At 43.6% G+C, this 20,407-nt stretch overlaps 1 protein-coding gene across 1 annotated transcript in view; it reads right to left on the reverse strand.

Annotated features, from left to right (window-relative positions):
- Positions 1-20,407, reverse strand: part of LOC144763672 (interferon-induced very large GTPase 1-like) — a 344,367-nt gene that overhangs the window by 29,662 nt on the left and 294,298 nt on the right. Inside the window, exons 4-6 of the mRNA XM_078649497.1 lie at positions 19,902-19,997; positions 16,536-16,667; positions 10,089-10,184 (exon numbers count right to left, since the gene is read on the reverse strand). Of these exons, the coding sequence (XP_078505623.1) occupies positions 10,089-10,184; positions 16,536-16,667; positions 19,902-19,997 (324 nt within the window). The remainder of the gene's footprint in view (positions 1-10,088; positions 10,185-16,535; positions 16,668-19,901; positions 19,998-20,407) is intronic.

Raw genomic sequence — 20,407 nt, forward strand, 5'->3', positions numbered from 1 at the left:
TCTGTGCCACCAGAGGAGCAACTTTCACAGCGTTTGTAGTTTGAAACTTTAGCGAGCATCTACCATGTTTCAGGCAACCACTCATCAACCTTTTTATTTTCCAGGAAAACATAGTGGAAGTTTGTTTTTGAAAAAACAAACAAATAAATGCCCTCAAACACTCAGTTTACTGCCATGATGTGGGGTCATTGTTCTGTTTTTCAGGACCTGAACAGAAAAAACAGGACATTAGAATGCCCACTCAAAATAGGGAGGAAAGTCTCATGTGCTCTCTTCGTTGGGCCATTGGTGTGTGTTTCTGAAGGGAAAACCAGTGGAGGCACCACTGTCAGAAAAATGACGCCTGTCCAACTCTAAATAAGACAGGCATATGGCCTGTGCGGTAAACTGGTAGTCCGCCAGATTTGTGGTGAGTATACTGTCCGCCAAACTCTAAATCAGGCCCTTTGTCTGACAAGGTGACCTTCTTCTACTGTCCTGGCTTGTCTTGGGAGTCAGGACTGACACACAAATCTTCCTGTCCTGGCTTGTCTTGGGAGTCAGGACTGACACACAAATTATACGTCAGAAGTGTCTAGATTTTGTATCGTAGTGCTGGAACCTTGTAATAAATGAACCTATAAAGCAGCCGGGTCAATCAGTATGACTGGCTTTTAGAATGGCATATACTTTCTTTCTATAGTAAACTATTTTGCATTCTGTCATACAGAGGGGTAGATTTACAAGCCCCCTTCCCACCAGTACATCACTTTTTGTGTCGTATCGGTGGCGCATTTACTGCTCCATACTTACAAGGACAGGAAAAACCACCCTGCGTGGCTTTTCCTGTCCTTGTAAATATGGCCCCTTTACACGCAGCATTTTGCATGAAAGGGGCGTTCCATGGGCGTTGCTGTGCCTGTTCCCACGCAACACCCATGGAACCAGACACATTTCCAGATTTACGCGGAATCGTAAATCTGGAAATGCGTGTGAACGCTACGCCTCCCCTTGGGAGGCGTAGGGAGGCAAAACGAGGAGAAATGTTTTATTTTCTCCTAGTTTTTTCCTCTTTCAATGCGTGCTGCATTCTACAGCATGCACTGAAAGAGGTAAATGCCTGTAGTGATTGTTTTTGTGCAGGAAGGTGCCCTTTCCCGCACAAAAACAATCTCCCCACGATGCAGGCATCCATGCACCATGAAGGGTACCTGCGGCAGCGCACGGCAGCAGTTTGTGTGCCAGAGCAGGAGGAAGCACAGAGATGTGACATATTCTTGTAAATATGTCGCATCCCTGTGCTTTGAAAGTGACTCAGTGCTGCACAGCCAAATGGCTTGCATTCCGCACTGAGTTACTTTTTTGTAAATCTGCCCCCAAATTTTTGTTTCCTACCACACTAATGTCCCCTGTTCAGTCAAGTGCTAGCGCTACAGATGGGATAGAAATGTCTCCTGCATGGTAAATGGGTGTGTACTCCAGCCTTGAGTGACCAACAGCATGTGATACTGATATCCTGACTTTTATTTTCAGCCTTGTGTCATATAAAGCAGTGGTGGCAGGATACAATTTTTTGGGAATCTGTAATGTGATTAAACCTTTTTGTCTGCATTTATATGGTCTACTAATCCTTCTCTTGTAAAGTTACACTGTTATGTGAAACCCAGAAACTTATATTGACATTACGTGTGTTTGTCAACTATGTGGCTATGTCCTGTACACATGTAGGATGCACATGTATGGTAAAGGCCTTTGTGTGTTGTGTTATTCTGAGTACTGGGGCCAGTAACATCCATTGTGGGTGCTCCTGGTTTAGCAAGATGAAGGATGACGACAGCTTCCCTAGAATTGTATTGCCTGAATTTGTGTGGCTGGAAGCTGCAGACCAAGACACTGTAGTGAGGAGAATGGAGACAAGGTTACATTTCAAAATTTCACGAGGGACTTGTTAGTAAAGGACTTCTGATTAGTTCCTTCACAGTGCTGTCATTTGGGTGGTGGATGGTAGGGGTGAGGGATGACTGGTAGGCGTAGTTTCTGTTGTTCAAGATGAGGAACTTTCTATGCAGGCTGTGCTTTTTGTCTTTCCCCTGGTTAATGCTTCAGGAAGGCTGATGACAGCCTGGTGCAGAGAACTAACACTTAACTGTGCCCATGTTTTGGGTTTTCCTGCTATACATCATGTCTCGATCTATTGCACTTGAATCCTGCCCTGTTGCTAATAGGACTGGGCAAAATTTAATTAGGCTGGAGTAATCGGAGTAATTTCTGGAATTTTGCATTAATCTTTTTACGCAAAATTACCACAAATTATGCAATTACGCTTGTTTGTTAGTTAAGAGTAATTTGACATAAAAATCCAATTGCAGGAGCACAGGAACAACAAACTTAGCGAACCTGAGAGGCTGCTGGCTGCTGTTGTTCATGTTCTTTTGCTTTTCAATCAATCAATCAATCAGGGGTTTGTAAAATGCGCTACTCACCTGTGAGGGCCTCAAGGCACTGGGGGAGCAGTCGAAGAGCAGAGGTCTTGAGGTCCTTCCTGAACGTGTGCAGGGTCGGCGAGTGTCTGATGTTCAGAGGGAGATCATTCCAGGTCTTGGCCGCGATGCAGGAGAAGGCTCTTCCGCCAGTTCTGTTTCTGCGGATGCGTGGGACCTCTGCCAGGGCGAGTTCGGGGGAGCTTAGGTTACTCTTGGGTACGTGGAAGGATACTCTCTCATTGAGGTGTTTGGGCTGGATGTTGTTGAGGGATTTGTAAGCATGGGTGAGGAGTTTGAAGGTGACCTGCTTCTCCACAGGGAGCCAGTGGAGGTCTCGTGGGTGTTGGTTCATGTGTTTGTGGTATGGAGTCCCAAAGATGAGTCTGGCTGCGGTGTTCTGGATGGTTTGGAGTCTGTGTAGAAGGGTTCTGTTGACTCCGGCATATAGGGTGTTGCCATAGTCGAGTCTGCTGGTAATGAGTGCGTGGGTGACGGTCCTTTTGAAGTTGGGGGGGATCCATTTGAAGGTCTTGCAGAGGATGCTTAGGCAGTTGAAACTGGAGGAGGCAATGGCGTTGATCTGGCGGTTCATGGAGAGGGTGGAGACGAGGATGGTGCCAAGGTTTTGTGCGTGGCCTGTAGGGGTGGGTAGGTTGCCTAGGGCGGAGGGCCACCAGATGCTGTCCCAGGCGGAGGTGCAGGGTCCGAGGATGAGGACTTTCGTCTTTTCTGAGTTGAGCTTCAAACAGCTGTTTTTCACCCAGGCAGCAACGTTCTTCGTTCCTTCCTGGAAACAGAGTCTGGTGTCTTCGGGCTTCTTCATGAGTGAGAGGCTGAGCTGGTTGTCATCGGCGTAGGATACAATGCTGAGCCAATGCTGTCTGACGAAGGCGGCGAGGGGGGCCATGTAGATGGTGAAGAGCGTGGGGCTGAGCGATGATCCTTGGGGTACTCCGCATTTGAAATCAGTGGGTTCGGAGAGGAAGGGAGGGAGTCTGATCCTCTAGGTTCGGCAGGAGATAAAGGATTGGATACCTTTGAGGGCGGTTCCTTGTATCCCCACATTGTGAAGTCTGGCTGTGAGTGTGTGATGTGAGACGGTGTCGAAGGCTGCGGAGAGGTCCAGCAGGATGATGGCCGCAGTGTGTCCCTGGTTGAGTAGCATGCGGATGTCATCGGTGGCTGCAAGGAGGGCCGTCTCTGTGCAGTGGTTGCTGCGGAATCCAGACTAGGAGGTGTCAAGGATGGAATTATCTTCGATGAAAGCCTTCAGTTGGGCGTTTAAGAGTATCTCTGTGACTTTGGGCGTGAAGGGGAGGAGAAAGATGGGCCGGTAGTTTTTCAAGTCTGTTGGGTCGGCCTTTGGCTTCTTGAGAAGGGGTTTGACCTCCGCCCACTACCAGTTGTCTGGGAAGATGCCGGTCATGATGGAGGAGTTGATGGTCCGTCCTAGTTCAGGTGCGAAGGCGGTCACGGCTCTGTGGAATATGTGCAGAGGGCAGGGCTCTGTAAGGGCTCCTCAGTGGGTTTTCTTCATGGTCGCAGTGATGTGTTTTACGGTGGCAGGATTCCAGGTCTTGAAGGATGGCTTATCAGAGGCATAGGGGGGGTGGCGTCCAGCATCGGTTCGCCTAAGTTGTCGTAGAGGGCCTTGATCTTCAGATGGAAGTAGGAGCTGAGCTTGTCGCAGAGTTCCTGGGAAGGAATGACCTCTGTGGCTTTGCTAGGGGGTTTCGCGAACTGCTGCATGATGTTGAACAGTTCCTTGGCCGCATTGGTCTGGACTTTGTTTCTTATGAAGGTCCGTTTGGTGTCTCTTAGGGCTGGTGGTATTCCTTTATGGTGATCCTGTGGTTGTTCCGTGCCTCTGTGGTTTTCTGGTTTTGCCAGGTTTTCTCTAAGCGTCTGCAGGAGCGTCTGGATTCTTGTAGTTCTGTGGTGAACCAGGCAGCCTTCAGGAGGCGTCGTTTGGCAGGGTGGTGGAGGGGTGTGAGCTTGCCGGCGCAGCAGGAGATCCAGCGGTGAATTTCCAGGGCTGCGGAGTTGGTGTCGGTCGTGGCGCTGAGGGGGTCTTGGAGGAGGGTGGTGTTGAGGTGTTCCTCTGTTACCATCTTCCAGTTCCTTCATGGCGGGTGCAGAGGAATTGGGTGCGATGGTGGTGTTGAAAGTGAAATGGGCACAGTGATGCTCCATCCAGAGGGGCTGGGTGGTGTAGCTGAAACAGATGTTTTTCCCTTCCGTGAAGATGGGGTCGAGGGTGTGTCCAGCTTTGTTAGTGGGCATGTTGACCAGCTGCTTCAGTCCGAGGTTGGCAAGGTTGTCGAGGAGAGTGGTGGAATCTGGGTCATTTAGTTCTATTTCCTTATAGCAAAATGCATCTGCTGGTCTATTTTAGACGTGAGGGTGTATTTTGGGCTAAGAAAATAATGCTAAATGCTAGGTTACTCTCCTACCATCATTTCACTTAATTGTGGAGAACTTTGAGTAGTTACAATGCAGCAAATCACACGGCCTATGCCAACCCTTAGTGCTGCATGCTATGGAAGACATCACTCTGCAGAAAGGCTATAGCTTGAAAGCCTCAAAATTAAATTTGAAAGAGAATCAATCTAAACCAGCTGTGAAATCTAAGAAAGTGAATCCACATTCCCAGTATGGAAAATGTGTATAAAAGTGGGATACAAACCACCCCACTTTGTTCCATACCAGTTTCTTCATGATCATGGAACAAAGTGCTCCACAGAGCACTCAAAGACCTGGTGTACCACAAAGGCTGGTGTCTGCTTGACAACCAATCTCTCAGAGGTGAGGGGACATCACTTAAAGCTAACAATTTCTGATGTAGACAGTAAGTGTCTGCCTAGGAAGCCTAGAAATCTGCCTGTTGCGAGAGAGAGGGAGAGAAGGAGAAGATAAAATTGACAACCTAAGAGAGGTATCCAGGAGTGACCCGTGCTGTAAAATGGGTCACATGGACTTTGTAAGCAGTTTAGGAGTTGCTGATCAGCCCTGATCAGCCCATGGCCACAACTGCCTCCAAAGTCACCTCCACATGGAACGTGATCTGGAGACTGCAACTGCCACTGCCAACCCTGGACTACAGCTGACTAGAAACACCATGGTGCTGAAGGTGGGTGCTGCCACAGAGTCCACTTCCATGAGACTATGACAGTGAGGATAGTACTGTTGCTCCCTGGTAAAAGAAGAGTCAAGCCATAAGTGTTCAACCTGTGTCCTTTGCACCGTCTGGACTTCAGAGTAGAGCTGTGAGACTATGTGAGCAATATGTGGCCAGCTCATACTATCATAAAACAGAGCAGGTAAACACGAGCTTAGCTGCACCACAGTGACAAGAGACTAAAGCATTTGGAGAAGGAATGATGAAGACATTGAACCAAGTTGCTCATAAAGCCACGAGACACGTTCAGCTATCTGTGCCTAATCCTTGCCTGAACTTGAGTTGGGCAATGATAATAGCAGGATCTCAAACATAGTGGGAAAGAGAATAATTACACATAAGAGGGGTAGTGTGCCACTTAACTGTAATATAGGAGCTTAGTACAGCCCTTTATCTTGTACCCATTGGATTGTGTAGTATTTAGTAGTTCTGTTATGATACTTTTTTCCACAAAGAGAGGCACTGGACTAGACATTATGTTATTGTGTCTGTTGGTTGACTGTTGAGATATGAACTCAACCCCACACTACCTCCCTAAGAAGCCTGTGACTGTTTTATCTCGTTACCCTGAGAGTCAAGCGTAGAAAGGGTTTATGTGGCCCAGTTTGTACAGCCCTAGTAGGGGGGGGGGGGGAAATGCTCTGACACCTACCCTCTTCTAACTTCCATTCCCATCAATAAGGATCCCTTGACCTAAGAGTTACTGAGTGAACTTTGTGTCTCACTCACTTCTTGTGCATGTTTCTTATTAATAAGTGATTACAATGTAATGTTATACTCTTTGACCCACTAGCCTGCAGATTGTAACCTAGTACTGCCATGCTGGTACACTATAAAGTTAAATTTCTAAGAAATGAGTCTATGATGTCTTGGATATGTTTGTTAGAAACTGGTGTTACTCTCATGAGGATTTGGCCTTCTGAGAAATTGGATGTCCTTCAGTCTGGTATTCTTACTTCCCAGACCCTGTCAAATAAGGGGGGGGCCTTGTCAAGAAGCTTGAAAGGCAATCAGCTTCTCTTCATTTGTTCTTGAACTCTCAACTCCTTGGGCCTGATTTAGAGTGTCGTAGATGCAGAACAGGCAGTCAAAATCTGTCTGTTTACCCGCCCCCCTGCCATGATGGAGGTCCATCCATCTGACTTAGGGTATGGTGGTTTGACAGATTAAAATCTGACAACCATCTGCCACTACTGTCACATTTTTCTTTTTCCATTGAAGGTGTAATACCCTAAATATGACTTACAGAGCTACGAAAAGACACTACTCCATACTCCATATTTAGAGTATAATTTCTGTGGATGGAAACATGGTAGTCTATCCTCCTCACCTTTGTCAGAAGAAAAAGCGTATTAGTAGTCAAACCCTGCCAACAGCATCCACAAAACTTACTCAAACAACATGCCCATGCTACTCAAAGGTCTGGGCCTCTACCTGGCAGTACTGGATGAACAATAGCACAATTCAACAAAATAGAAGGTAAATAAAACTTTTTACATTCACTTTTTGAAGGCACTCTGTTAAATAGCAATGCCACTAAAGTTAAAATTATGAAACCCAAACCATGTCCAACAGCAGTTTACCCAGTCTCCCTGTCTGTCTACATGCCTTTCACTATATACCCCTATTAAATACTGACATAATACATGTTTACTACCCCCAAATCTGTAAGTGGTAGCATATTTGTTTTTTAAATTTACATGGTCATACAAACATAAAATGCTAACACTCTCTAACTAAGCTGGTTTACATGTTTTAAAAAATAAATGTATAATAATACTATTTCACATTTGGTAGTGTTAAACAGACAACTTAGAACTATTGAGAGTGTAAACCTCATCACACTTTACCAACTTACCAAACACCGAACATTCATATAAATTAACCAAATACCCCAGGTACAGATTTTGACGTCCTAGTAACTGTTATGTTACCTCTAAAACGCTGGCACATTATATCAAGAGCTGGACCCGCACTCACATGCAAGACTTTTCACTTGTGTCCTTAACCTAGGTTTAGGCATACATAATGTATGGCATGGAGTATATTTGAACCAAAATATCTCAAGTTATTCCTACATATATTCCTAAAAATATTGGAGTTAAATGTAGTCTTACCACTCTGAATGCCACTTACCCTAGGCACGCACAACAACACTAACGCTTATATTAACACACAGGAAATGGAATGAACAACATCTCCCTCATTGTGACCATTGTTAAATCGCAAGACCAGGAAATAGAAGTAAATGATTAAGCTATGCAACATATTAGCATGTGCAATCACATATGGCAATTAGTATTACATTTTTAAAACACTATGGGGCCGATTCCGATTCGGTAAAATCCCTTACAAATAGCCGTACTGAGCATATTTCCCGTACGAATCGTACCCTTAAACGTCCCCGTACTTGCGATGAAGTACGATTCGGACCCAAAGCAGATCTCCGTACAAATCGTACAAAAGACCATACGACCTAAAAATCTGTACGAATCGCGTTCGGAACACGCAGTACGCAACGTCCGTACGGATCGAAGCAGCATTTTCCGACACAGCAAGTACGATTCGTCTCGTCAACACTCCGTACAACTCTTTATCTACTGGAGCTCAAAACATCCGGAAAAGCAGATTTCAACTCGAACCGCGTACAAAACAGACCCCCCTGGGTAAGGTGCCTACACCCCAATGATTGCAGGGGTACGGTGCGTAGGGGTACGGTGCGTACACCCCATGATTGCAGGGGTACGGTGCGTATGTGAATGTGTGGCTCTCCATATGAATCGCTCATACGCGTTGTTTTCCGTACGAACCGCGTTCTCATTCCCCGGTCCAGATCGTACTTGTTGGGTCGTACAGCATGTTTACGATTCGTACGGTTCACTGTGAGGGTCTGGTCGTACGGATTTTCCCTTGCTTTTCGTACGTTCGCAACGATTCGGTCGTATATTTTTCAAACAAATCGTACTACGCGATTCGGACAGAATTGTACGAGTCGTACGGAAAGGGCTACGGATTCGATTCGGTCGTACGTTTGGTTTACCGAATCGAAATCAACCCCTATATAAGAAAAAAAACACACAAAAGGTTACACATGAATTATAAAAATGCATTCTTTATTAAGAATTTATATGGGAACACTATTGTATTATACAACTAATTAATACAAATAAAAGTCAGGGGTTGGGCTAGAAAGAAAACAGTGTGAAAATCACAGTCTAATTCAGTTTTATCTCCAGGCATTGGTTATGCCTTCTCATCATTTGCAGCAATGTCCTCCTCAGGGAGCTCTCCATCCTCCTGGAGCTGATGTGCTTCTGGGCACTTACTTCTTAGGATGGGGTGGAGTTTTAAGGACTTTTAGGTGGCAGGGCTTAGTATTTCTGGGGATTGAGGATTATGGGATTGGTGAGGTGTTGTGGTATGGGAGTGTTTCTGGGTAAGGGTACATTTTAGGGTACAGGAGGATTGTTGGAGGGAGATTGAAGTATTGCATCGGAAGGAGAAATTGGGGTGGGCTGTGGAAAACAGGTCAATGCTTTGAACATGTTCAGGTGGAATGTGATCATGGCGTTGGATGGGGAATAGGTTTAAATGGTATCAGGGACGAAGAGGGACCAAAGGGGGTATAGGGACAAGACTAACTGGAAGCACTGGGGTCCGATGAGGCACTAGGAGAGAGATAACCTTTCTGTAAGTCAGACAGGGCAGACCGAATGCGATTCAGGATGTCCATCACATGTGTGAGTTGCTGATTGACACCCTATGCTGCATTTAACAATGTCGTCTGCCTCACAGAGAGGTTCTAAGGATATGCCAATGACTCCTCTGACACCAGCATTTTTGGGACAGGGGTAGGGGGGAAGATGCCCAGAGAAAAGGAGACCTAGCCTATTTTTGGCTCTTTTCTAGGAGGACAGGAGTAAGGGTGCTAATAGTTGTAGCGGTTCTGGTGGACATAGAAACAGAATTTTTTTCTTAAATATAGCTTTTATGTCACATTGTATCGTAGTAGCCATTCTGCCTAAAAGTAATTCAAGACTATTGGTGTCACAACTTGCTTGGATTGCAACCACTCCTTGGGTGCCCGATCTCCTTCACACACCCCAAACCTCTTCCAGGCATGCCCCCTAGACTCTACCTGGCCTGAGGAACATCGCCACTGTGAGGCCAAACTTGTGAGAGCTGCTATAAACCTTTACCCCCTCAGGGCTTGGTTAGTGTTTATTTCCAAATCTGAAAATACCCCCTGTGTCAACTAGCCCGTAGCCCTCTACGTGTCCCTGGACACATGGTCTGGCAAAATCTTGCAGTACTTCAGCAAGATTTGGCTTGGTCATGTAATATGGCGGCCATCTTTCATGGGAGGCTATAAAATCCATGCCCAACACGCATACAGTGCTTTGCTTTCTTCATTTTGTGAAAGTCTCTCCTCGCACACACGCAATTACCTGCTCCTGCATCCAGAGGCTGACGTTGGCCTTCGGTGTGAGCTCCACTCTCCAACTCATCACCCACTCGTCGTGGTGCTGACACTGATCCTGGCCCTGAAAAAGAAAAGAAATTCAAATGTCAGTGACAATTTGGATAAGACCTTGATGCGCTAATCCAAAACAAACATTGATTTCCTCCAAGAACCTATGATATGTTGTAACTATCCTGTTGACTAGTATTGGCACACTGGAGAAGTAGTATCAAGCATAGGTTCATCAACAAAACGTATCAATCATCAGTTGTAGAGGTAGAACACTGAATCCTGGATTACAAATCAGTAAGCCAAGGGCCGTTAATGGTTACTCATGAGCACTATCAAAGGAATAATTTGGTGCAAACTCTTCCTGGGTTAAAGACTACTACTATAATTGCTCCTGAAAGTGAAAGATGAACAGAAAGAGTTTTGTATAGTGTAAGTTATTGAAGGGTGAAGTCATTATAAAACTGAATAAGGAATGTAACTGAATGTTTTGTTTGGTAGATAATGTAGTTTTGTATCATTGCTTAGTGGGGCTGCTGGAGAATAGTCATGAGGCTGAAGCTGGGTCCAACACTCAGAGCATTCAAGGAGAGTCAAAGAGTCACAGCATGTTCAATGTACAGACACCCCAGGTATCCTCCCAATCCCCTTTGCCCTGACCGGATACACAAGTGAGAGCGTATTAATGTGCTGTTGGCGTGTATTGTGGAGGGGATTGGTCTGATTCATGGCACTCTTGCAACTCTTGGCACGTTTTGAAAATCAGGTTAGTTCTTGACAATTGTTTTGTAGTAGCAGTAACTCATTTACATTCATGATCATTGGTAAAATCAAGTGCAGAGTTAATTTTTTATTTATAGATTGTGAAGTGTATTTAATGTATTGGCCTTAGCTGACTTCCTGCTGTCTCATATAGCTGGCTGTTGTTGGTCAGGCACACTTTAAAAAGGACTTCCGATTCCTGAGGATTGAAGTTGCAGACCCAGTCACCTGCTTCTTTAGACATGGTGGCACAGCAGCAGAAAATAAGCAGCAACTGGTGAGGATGTCTGCTATACTTGATGGCTAAGAAGTAAGTGACAAAGACACCTTACAACGTGTACACCAATGTGAGGAAATTACATTAAAGGATTCTTACATGACAGGTAACAGATCCTGTTACTCATGGACCTTTACAACCAATGCTGGATGCTGAATGCCGGGTAAGGTGTGTACATACTGTGGAGAAGTGTGGCTCACCGGTTAGAGCGGCAGACCCAGAAGCAGAGGTCGGCCCGGGACCAGGGTTCAATTCCTGACGCGGCAGGGTACGGAACCAATGTCAGCGGGCTCGATAAATCTCGCCTCGGTGCCTCTCTAACCATGGGTCCCACGCTGCAACTCTGGGCAATAGCTTGCTTAATCTCCACAACGGCCCCCTCGCTGCCGGGGATGCCTGGCTTCACCTTGGCGATGCCCAATAGGGACCATCTCACAGGGAAAGCCAGGACGGGTTCCCCAGCGGTACACAGTGCCAAGAAACCCCAGGGTGAACGTGCACTCTACAAATTCATACTAACATGACATAACATACTGTACCTTATAGTATGTCATCCTTGATGGACAGTCACACATTTGTTATGTTTGTTATGCCACTATGTAGCAATATTGTCAGCATAGGCTATGCTTGACAATATTGCAGATTGGTAGTGCATTACTAACGGAAGAATCTGTCAACCAGAATGTTCTTTCCATCAATAACAACTAAAACGTCTACACAACAAAATATAAATGTACATTCTCTGTGTGTAACAAAGGTTGAAAGTAACAGACTTTGCACCAAATAATGTAAAAAGATTTTTTTTACATGACATACATACACTAATGTGAAATAATGTAAATAATTAGGAAATTTTGGGAAATAGCACTATTTTTTGAGGCTATATGTGTTTGGAAATAAATTTGCTTTGGGATTTTAGAAAATAGTACTATTGCCAATACAACTTTATAAATGTGTGTAAAAAAATAACAAAAATGAATGGTATATTTTTGGGAAAATGTGAAAATAAATTATAGGTATGTCAGTTAACATGGGCTAAAATCAGAAAGGGGCCTATTCAGAAACTGCATTTTGTTATAGGTTTTGTAGTGCTGCACTTTTACAACAAATGTACTACAAAATGCTATTCACAAACCTACGTCCAGAGCTTACCCCTACATCTCTCATATCTTTTTCTCTTGGGAGATGTCTGCCCCAACTGTGAAGTCTCCAAAGTGTATGTTTTCATAGTAGCGGAGGGGCAAAAGAGAGTGGCTGGAAAATTAAATGGGGAAAACCTACAACTAAATCGAGGGGAATTAGGGAGGAGTAAAGAGTTTAGGGAGGATTAGGGGGAGATTTAGTGAGGGGTTTAGGGAGGGTCATGCACTCACCCACAAAAGAGTAAACCCATTGCCGTTCACAAACTGCACTTATAAAGTTACTACAGCAAAAACAGATTCAAAACAGAGGTAAATTACTTCAGCTCAGACCTGAAGAAGTTCCAGCAAAGCACATGGCCAACCACTGGTACTGCTTCTCCACCCTATAGAAAATAATGGCAGTAGGGACTTGAAATTATGCATGGGTGAAATTCGAATTATTCTGATGTAATTGACCTGATTTATGTTATTTTACATAATAAAATGTATGCGAAATAAGAGTTTATTCCAATATGCCAAGTTGCGTAGTGAGACTCAAACACGGAGAGTAATTTAGCACGACGTGTACCATTCAGTAATTTTTTATCTCAAGCAACAGTATTTTTGAATGTTATTGTCAGTTCCTTTAGTGCAAGCAGGCTACAAACATTTCAGGTAGATTTTGTGCTCTGGTGGACCATTTGGGTAATTTCTGTGTGTGAAAATACAAATGCGAGTGCAAATGTTTAGCATGCAAACAGCAGTTATTTTAGCGCGGGCAGTCAACAAACTTTGTAGGTGGATTTTTTTACTCAAGTGGACCATTCTTCTGTATTAAATCTAAAATAAATATGTGAACTAAATTTAAAAAACATACAACATAACATATTTCAGGAGTTCATCTGAGCATATGTGTGTAAAACATGAGGGTAGTTGAAAGAGTGGCTGGATGCTCCCATTTGTGTTGCTATTGTATTTGGAGGAGCAGTTGATAACAAAATGAAACACTGACTTTATATCTTCACAGTAGGTGGATTTGTTACATATATTGCATTTAAAAGCAACATTTAAATTTTTTATTATGCCTCATAATCCTTTTATTTTAATTGTGTACATCATAATGTGGTGCCTTCCGGCATGCTTTCCATGTAGACACGTGTTTGTATTTCTGTAGTATTCTTCTACCTTATTGGGCTGTTGTATTTATAAAACCTTTCAATTATTGTTATTGTTAACTTAGTTTTCTATAGCGCCAACTCACCTACAGGTCTCTAGGCGCTCAAGACCAGATAACAAACAACAGTGATTGAGGACATGAGAGAGGCAGAAAGGCCTATAATACAGCTTGTTTAGATGAGCCGAGTGCCTCCCTAAATAAGAGGGTTTTTAACAGCTTCCTGAAACGCAGGAGATTTGCTTCTTTCCGAAGTGATACTGGTAGATTGTTCCAAATCTGTGGAACCAGAACCGAAAAGGATCTCCCTCCTTTGGTTTTTAGCTTGTAACGAGGGCAGACCAGTAGCTGGGAATCAGCAGACCTCAAGACTCGCTTGGGGGTATACACCTCCAAGCGTTCTTTAATATAGGCAGGGGCTTGCCCATAGATAGCCTTATGGGCCGTGCACAGGCTCTTGAACTCCACCCTCTGCTCAATGGGAAGCCAATGTAACTTGAGCAATAGAGGAGAGGCATGGGATCTTCTAGGTAGCTAAAAGATCAGACGCGCCGCATCATTCAGGACCACCTGCAATCTGTTGGTCAGGATTTTAGGCAGACCTAAATAGAGGGCGTTCCCATAATCCAGCCTCGAGACGATGGTAGCAGAAACAACCATACGGAGTGCGGAAAAGGAGAGAAGAGGGGCCAACTTTCGCAGCTGTCTAATCAAACCAGTACACATCCCTACTACTGAGGAAATCTGACTGGCCATTGACAACTCATTGCCAATCTTGATACCAAGACTTTTTACTTTATCACACGGTATCGGTGAGGGACCTAATTCCTGGGGCCAATAAAGGTCACTCCAGGGTGAGGCTAAGGTGGAATCCACCAAAACCTCAGTTTTTTCTGGATTTATTTTCAGCAGGTTTGCCGTCATCCAGCCCACCGTATATCTAAGAATGTTCTGGGCATTAGTTTGCGCCGGGACCGTGTTGTCAATACTCAGTAGCAACTGGGTGTCGTCAGCGTAGTTAAACACACGGCAACCCATGTTCGCTAGAGAGTCAATCAGCGGTTGGAGGTAGAGGTTGAATAGTAGCGGGGATAATGCGGAGCCCTGAGGGACTCCGCACTCCAGAATACCCACCTCGGAGATAGCATCCCCTAATTGGATCCTCTGGGTCCTGCCTGTCAGAAAGGATTGAAGCCATTGATGGACCTGACCCCTTATCCCAAAAGTGGCCAATCTGTCCAGTAGCAGGGAATGGCTGACAGTATCGAACGCCGCCGATAGGTCTAGGAGTATCAGGGCGCTCGGTTTCTTACTGTCAGCCATACCTCTCAGCTCATCCAGCACCGAGAGCATCACCAACTCGGTGCTGTGGTGTGCACGAAACCCTGCCTGGCGCTCCTGGAGTAGATGGTGTGACTCCAGGAATAAGGAAAGGGACTTCAGCACATGTTGCTCTAGGACCTTGGACAGGAATGGCAGTTGGGATATCGGCCTATAATTATTTTAAATAGCCGGGTCGGCTCCTGACTTCTTTAACAGAGGCTTGACACGTGCCTCCTTGAGACTCGATGGTAAATGGCCGGTCTCCATTGAGCTGTTGAGAAGCTTTTAATTACACAAAAAAATGCAACAAATAACTGTAGATGCACTTCTAAATACTGAGATGATAGTCATTTAAGTTTTGAGTTTTGATTAAGGGTGTGTGAATTACAAACAAATTGAGCAAAATTAAGCATAACTAGGCAAAATTCAATCTGTCATTTCAATATATATTTTAGCAAACAAATTCTGTCTTGGGTAGGTTGTTGATGCAAGGATACATATTACACTAAAAAGAAGGGCAACAAATCAATAGCACTGGGAACTATAGCTGTTTGCGTTCTGTTCATGTGCGTTCATAGTAAATGTTTATTACAAATTGGATGTAATTATGTGAAATGGTGTATGGCATAATTTCTGGGATTTTGCATAAAAAGTGTAACACAAAATTCCAAAAATTAATTGAATTACGTCAGCGTAATATAAATTCGTCTAGGCCTAGTTTTGATTAAATGTGTATTGCATGAATTCAATAAATATGTGTTACATTTTTGTACTTCATTATGTAGAATGTTATCTGTTCATAACGCATCAATGCATCATTTCATTTATTTTATGTGAATCAGGACACAACTAACAATTTTCTTTCAGTTTTTATTAATTGCTAAAACATATTCAAATTTTAGATTCTCTGAAAATCCGTTACGCTCTATGTACGCCAAGAATTGCTTAGAGTCATCTTCCAGGCAACAGTCTATGAGTGGATTGGAAATGTGTGGACAGAAGGTATCTAAGGTGAATAGTCCAGAGGCTCACATTAGGGCATCACTTTTTGTGTCTCTTGGTTATGGCTCGTTTGGTGTTATCCTCATCCAGGCCAAAATAACGACCCCTCTGAAGCAGACTGAGTGCCAAAAGGGGAGATGATGACAGTTCCCTGCTTTCTGTTGAGCTGCCAGGTAGAGATGCTTCTGGGACTGAACTGACAGCAGATGGTGATTGACCACAGAATGCACCAACTAAATTAGACACTGCTACTGACAATACTCTGAAGCCATCCTCCACCATCCCAGAATGCAGAGTGGAAACTCAGGTGACGTTCCCAGAGATCAATTTGGGTGCTTTGGATCTATTTCATTCTCTACTCTCATGAGATCATTCTAGGCCCCTAGAAGTTCAATAGTCTGGCCCAGCTGTTACTCCTGCCTCATACCTGCATCCATCCATTTCTACCCATGTTAGTTACATTAGTGCTTGAACATTGACTCTCTATCCTGTAGAATGCCTCAACACAGCCTTCTCAAAACCGCCCTGTGACATTGACTGGTTGGCCAAAGGTGTAGTCTAACCTGACTGCAAAGCAGATGTTATGGCTATGGCTTTAACAGAAGTCAGGACAAGGGTTGCCAAAGCTGTTAGGGGAATGGGCCAAGCAGGGCTTGTAGTGTCACTGTTGTATATAGTGTGGCTAGGACTCTACTTGATGTAGCTATAGTGTATGTATAGTGTCCTACCAGAGAGGGAGAGGTGTAGAGCATTGGCCAGACAAACCTGATGGGCCAGGCTGCTCTTCAAGATTTTCCTCATTAACAGGAGTGCTGCTTCCACTGAAGACTTCTGATCTTTTTTCGGGCAAAGTGGACAAATCAGTTGTCGCCGATGACTCAGGTCTTGCTACTTGACCTTGGAAACCAGAAAAATAACAATATTTAGACAATTATAGAGAATATTCTTTTTGAGTAATATATTAACTCCAAATCATTTGGGGCCTAAATTATAGTTGGGGGATGGATTAGTCCATAACAAGCGTGGCATAGATCCATTCTGTCTGATTATAAGTGCAACCTATGTCACTTGTCATACGTCTGGCAGGATATACATCACATTTGTGACAGCATATTCTGCCTGCCAAACTCTAAATCAAATCCAAAGCCAATATTCATCTATAAAAAAATCAAACTGCCCTTTGGTGTACTTTTTCCACTATTGATCCAATGAGTCCCTAAAACAGTTGTATGTTAATATAACAAAGTCAGAACTATTGTGGCCTTGTCATGGAGTTTATTGAGGACATACGCAACAATATGACTGCAACATTTAAAATGTAGCCAATTTAAATTATGAACATTCACAATGAGTCATTTAGAATTGAAGGACAAATAACAGTACCATATTATTAAGATTGACAACATAATGTTACAATAATATCTGATAGGTGATATGCATGTGTGATTCAAAGACATCAGTAGCAGCTGATGCTCTGTCACTCTACCAACCACTTTAGTACAGTTGGCTCTAATCACTAGATATCCAGTGGAGTGAAGGTGCAGCCCTAACTCCAATTTATTACATGCTGTCTACAGGACAATATGGAATTACTGCTGGAATTATGCAGTAGGGGATTACCAAATTATGAGGCAGGGTTTACTAACTCGTGGCACGAAAAGGTAAATTATGTGGCATAATGTGGTACTGCTTGGGCAAAGGTCTCGCCTTTTAAGTACAAATTTAACATCCAAATACAGTAATAATCAACTGCACAATGAACAGTCAAACCTTGCATATAGCCTTCCATTGGGTGGCAAGACGGTTCAAGTGATTTTAGTAACTTTTGATCCATTTGAAGCTTATTTTGTTTAAATCTGCAGATTATGTAGCAGATGATGAATTATTTGGCAAAAGCAGCAAATAAATAAATAGGCAAAAATGCAATGGCTGCAAAATCACATAATTCCTGTGTTCCTGGCTATATGTAAGTGTAGTATCCCAAGAGAAAGTGAGACTTGAGTGAGACAGCCGAAACACTCTGGTGAGCAGACACAGTCAACTTTGCAGTGCTTTTGAAAGACTTATAAATACAAACTCTAGTGCAACGTCTATGTAGATGAGGCCACATATGCATGTTTGTTGCTTGAATCAAAATAAGCAGTCCCAACAATTTGAAGGCACTAGGTTATCATTGTTTTTTAGGATAGTAATGTGTGTAAAAGTTAAGTGCTACTAATTAGACAAAATGAGAAGCTGTCATTATGACTTCACTTTGCCAATTCCTTAGCTTTTAGGTATTAATAATATTCGTTTGAACAGTATGCTAAATAAGTAATCAAAATAATTTCCCACAATGCAGTGATATGCAATCTGTAAAACCAGAACTGGAACACTGTAGTCCTGGTAACATGTATTCATCTGTTCGATTTTCTACTATGACAAGTTATTTGTTTTATATTGATTTATATCAAGACAGATAGTATGTGGTATGTGAATGAGATCATAGTGGGTAGAGCTTACATTGCCATGAGTAAAATGGTAAATGTTGGGGTTACATAGTAGAAGGTGCGATGTGTGCTCAAAATGTGATGTTACATCTATTTGAATAGATTTCTACTATGATGTAGTTAAGGAAAATTTTGTAAGTGAGGTAATGTTACATTTTGATTAGGTCTAGGAGTAAAACTCCGCTTTGCTAGCAGAGTTTGCAGAATTCTGTAACTCTGCGTTCTGTGCACAACTCAGAGTTACTGATAAACTCCACACTCCGCAATGGAGCAGGTTATTTTTTTGCAAGTGGGCTCGAAAATTGAAATGTCCTTTCACGCATGCAGGAAAATAAAATTCTGGGGTTGGGCTAGAAAGAAAACAGTGTGAAAATCACAGTCTAATTCAGTTTTGCCTCCAGGCATTGGTTATGCCTTCTCATCATTTGCAGAAATGTCCTTCTCAGGGAGCTCTCCATCCTCCTGGAGCAGATGCGATTTTGGGCACCTACGTTTTAGGATGGGGTGGAGTTTTAAGGACTTTTAGGTGGCAGGGACTAGTATTTCTGGGAGTGAGGACAATGGGATAGGTGAGGTGTTGTGGTATGGGAGTGTTTCTGGGTAAGAGTACATTTTAGGGTACATTTTGGGAGTTGGGTGTAATTGGAACAGGTGGATTGTTGGAGGGAGATTGAAGTATTGGGTCTGAAGGAGAAATTGGTTTGGGCTTTGGAAAACAAGTCAGTGCTTTGAACAGGTTCTGGTGGAATGTGATCATGGCGTTGGATGGGGAATAGGTTTGAATGGTGTCAGGGACAAATAGGGACCAAAGGTGGTATAGGGACATGTCTAACTGGAAGCACTGGGGTTTGATGCGGCACTAGGAGAGAGATAAGCTTTCTGTAAGTCAGAGAGGACAGACCGAATGCCATTCAGGATGTCTATGACATGTGTGAGTTGCTGATTGACGCCCTATACTGCATTTAACACATCTGCCTGCCTCACAGAGAGGTTCGTAGGATATGCCAATGACTTTTCTGACACCAGCATTTTTGGGACAGGGATAGTGGGAGAGATGCCCAGAGAAAAGGAGACCCAGACCATTTCTGGCTCTTTTCTAGGAGGACAGCAGTAAGGGTGATAATAGTTGAAGTGGTTCTGGTGGACACAGGAACAGACGTTTCCTTTTAAGTAGAGCTTTTATGTCACATTGTATCGTGGTGGCCATTCTGCCTGAAAGTACTTCAAGACTATTGTTGTCACAACTTGCATGGATTGCAACCTTGTGCCCGATCTCCTTCACACACCCCAAACCTCTTCCAGGCATGGCCCCTAGACTCTACTTGGCCTGAGGAAGATCCCAACTGTGAGACCAAACTTGTGGGAGATGCTATAAACCTTTACCCCTCAGGGCTTGGTTAGTGTTTATTTTCATATCTGGAAATAACCACCTCCCTCCCCCCGGTATCAACTGGCCCGTTGCCCTCTACATGTCTCTGGACACATGCTCGGGCAAAATCCTGCAGTATTTCAGCAAGATTGTGCTTGGTCATGTAATATTGCGGCCATCTTTGTTGGGAGGCTATAAAAGCCGTGCCTAACACACATACAGTACTTTGCCTACTTTATTTTGTGAATGTCTTTCGCGCACACACACACTTACCTGCTCCTGCATCCTGAGGCTGAAGTTGGCCTTCTGTGTGACTTCCACTCTCCAACTCATCACCCACTCGTCGTGGTGCTGACACTGATCCTGGACCTGAAATAGAAAAGAAATTCAAATCTCAGAGACAAATTGGATTAGACCTTGATGCACTAAGCCAAAAGAAACATTGATTTCATCCAAGACCCTATGATAAGTTGTAACTTAATTATCCTGTTGACTAGTATTGGCACACTGGTAAAGTAGTATCTAGCATAGTTTCACCAACAAAACGTATCAATAATCAGTTGTAGAGGTAGAACCATGAAACCTGGATTACAAATCAGTAAGCCAAGGGTCGTTAATGGTTACTCATGAGCACTATCAAAGGAATACTTTGGTGCAAACCATTCCTGGGTTAAAGACTACTAATACCATTGCTCCAGAAAGCAAAAGATGAACAGAAAGAGTTTTGTATGGTGTAAGTTATTGAAGGGTGAAGTCCTTATATGTATGTTTTGTTTGGT

This window comes from Lissotriton helveticus, chromosome 6 (assembly GCF_964261635.1).
Source record: "Lissotriton helveticus chromosome 6, aLisHel1.1, whole genome shotgun sequence".
NCBI lineage: Eukaryota > Metazoa > Chordata > Amphibia > Caudata > Salamandridae > Lissotriton > Lissotriton helveticus.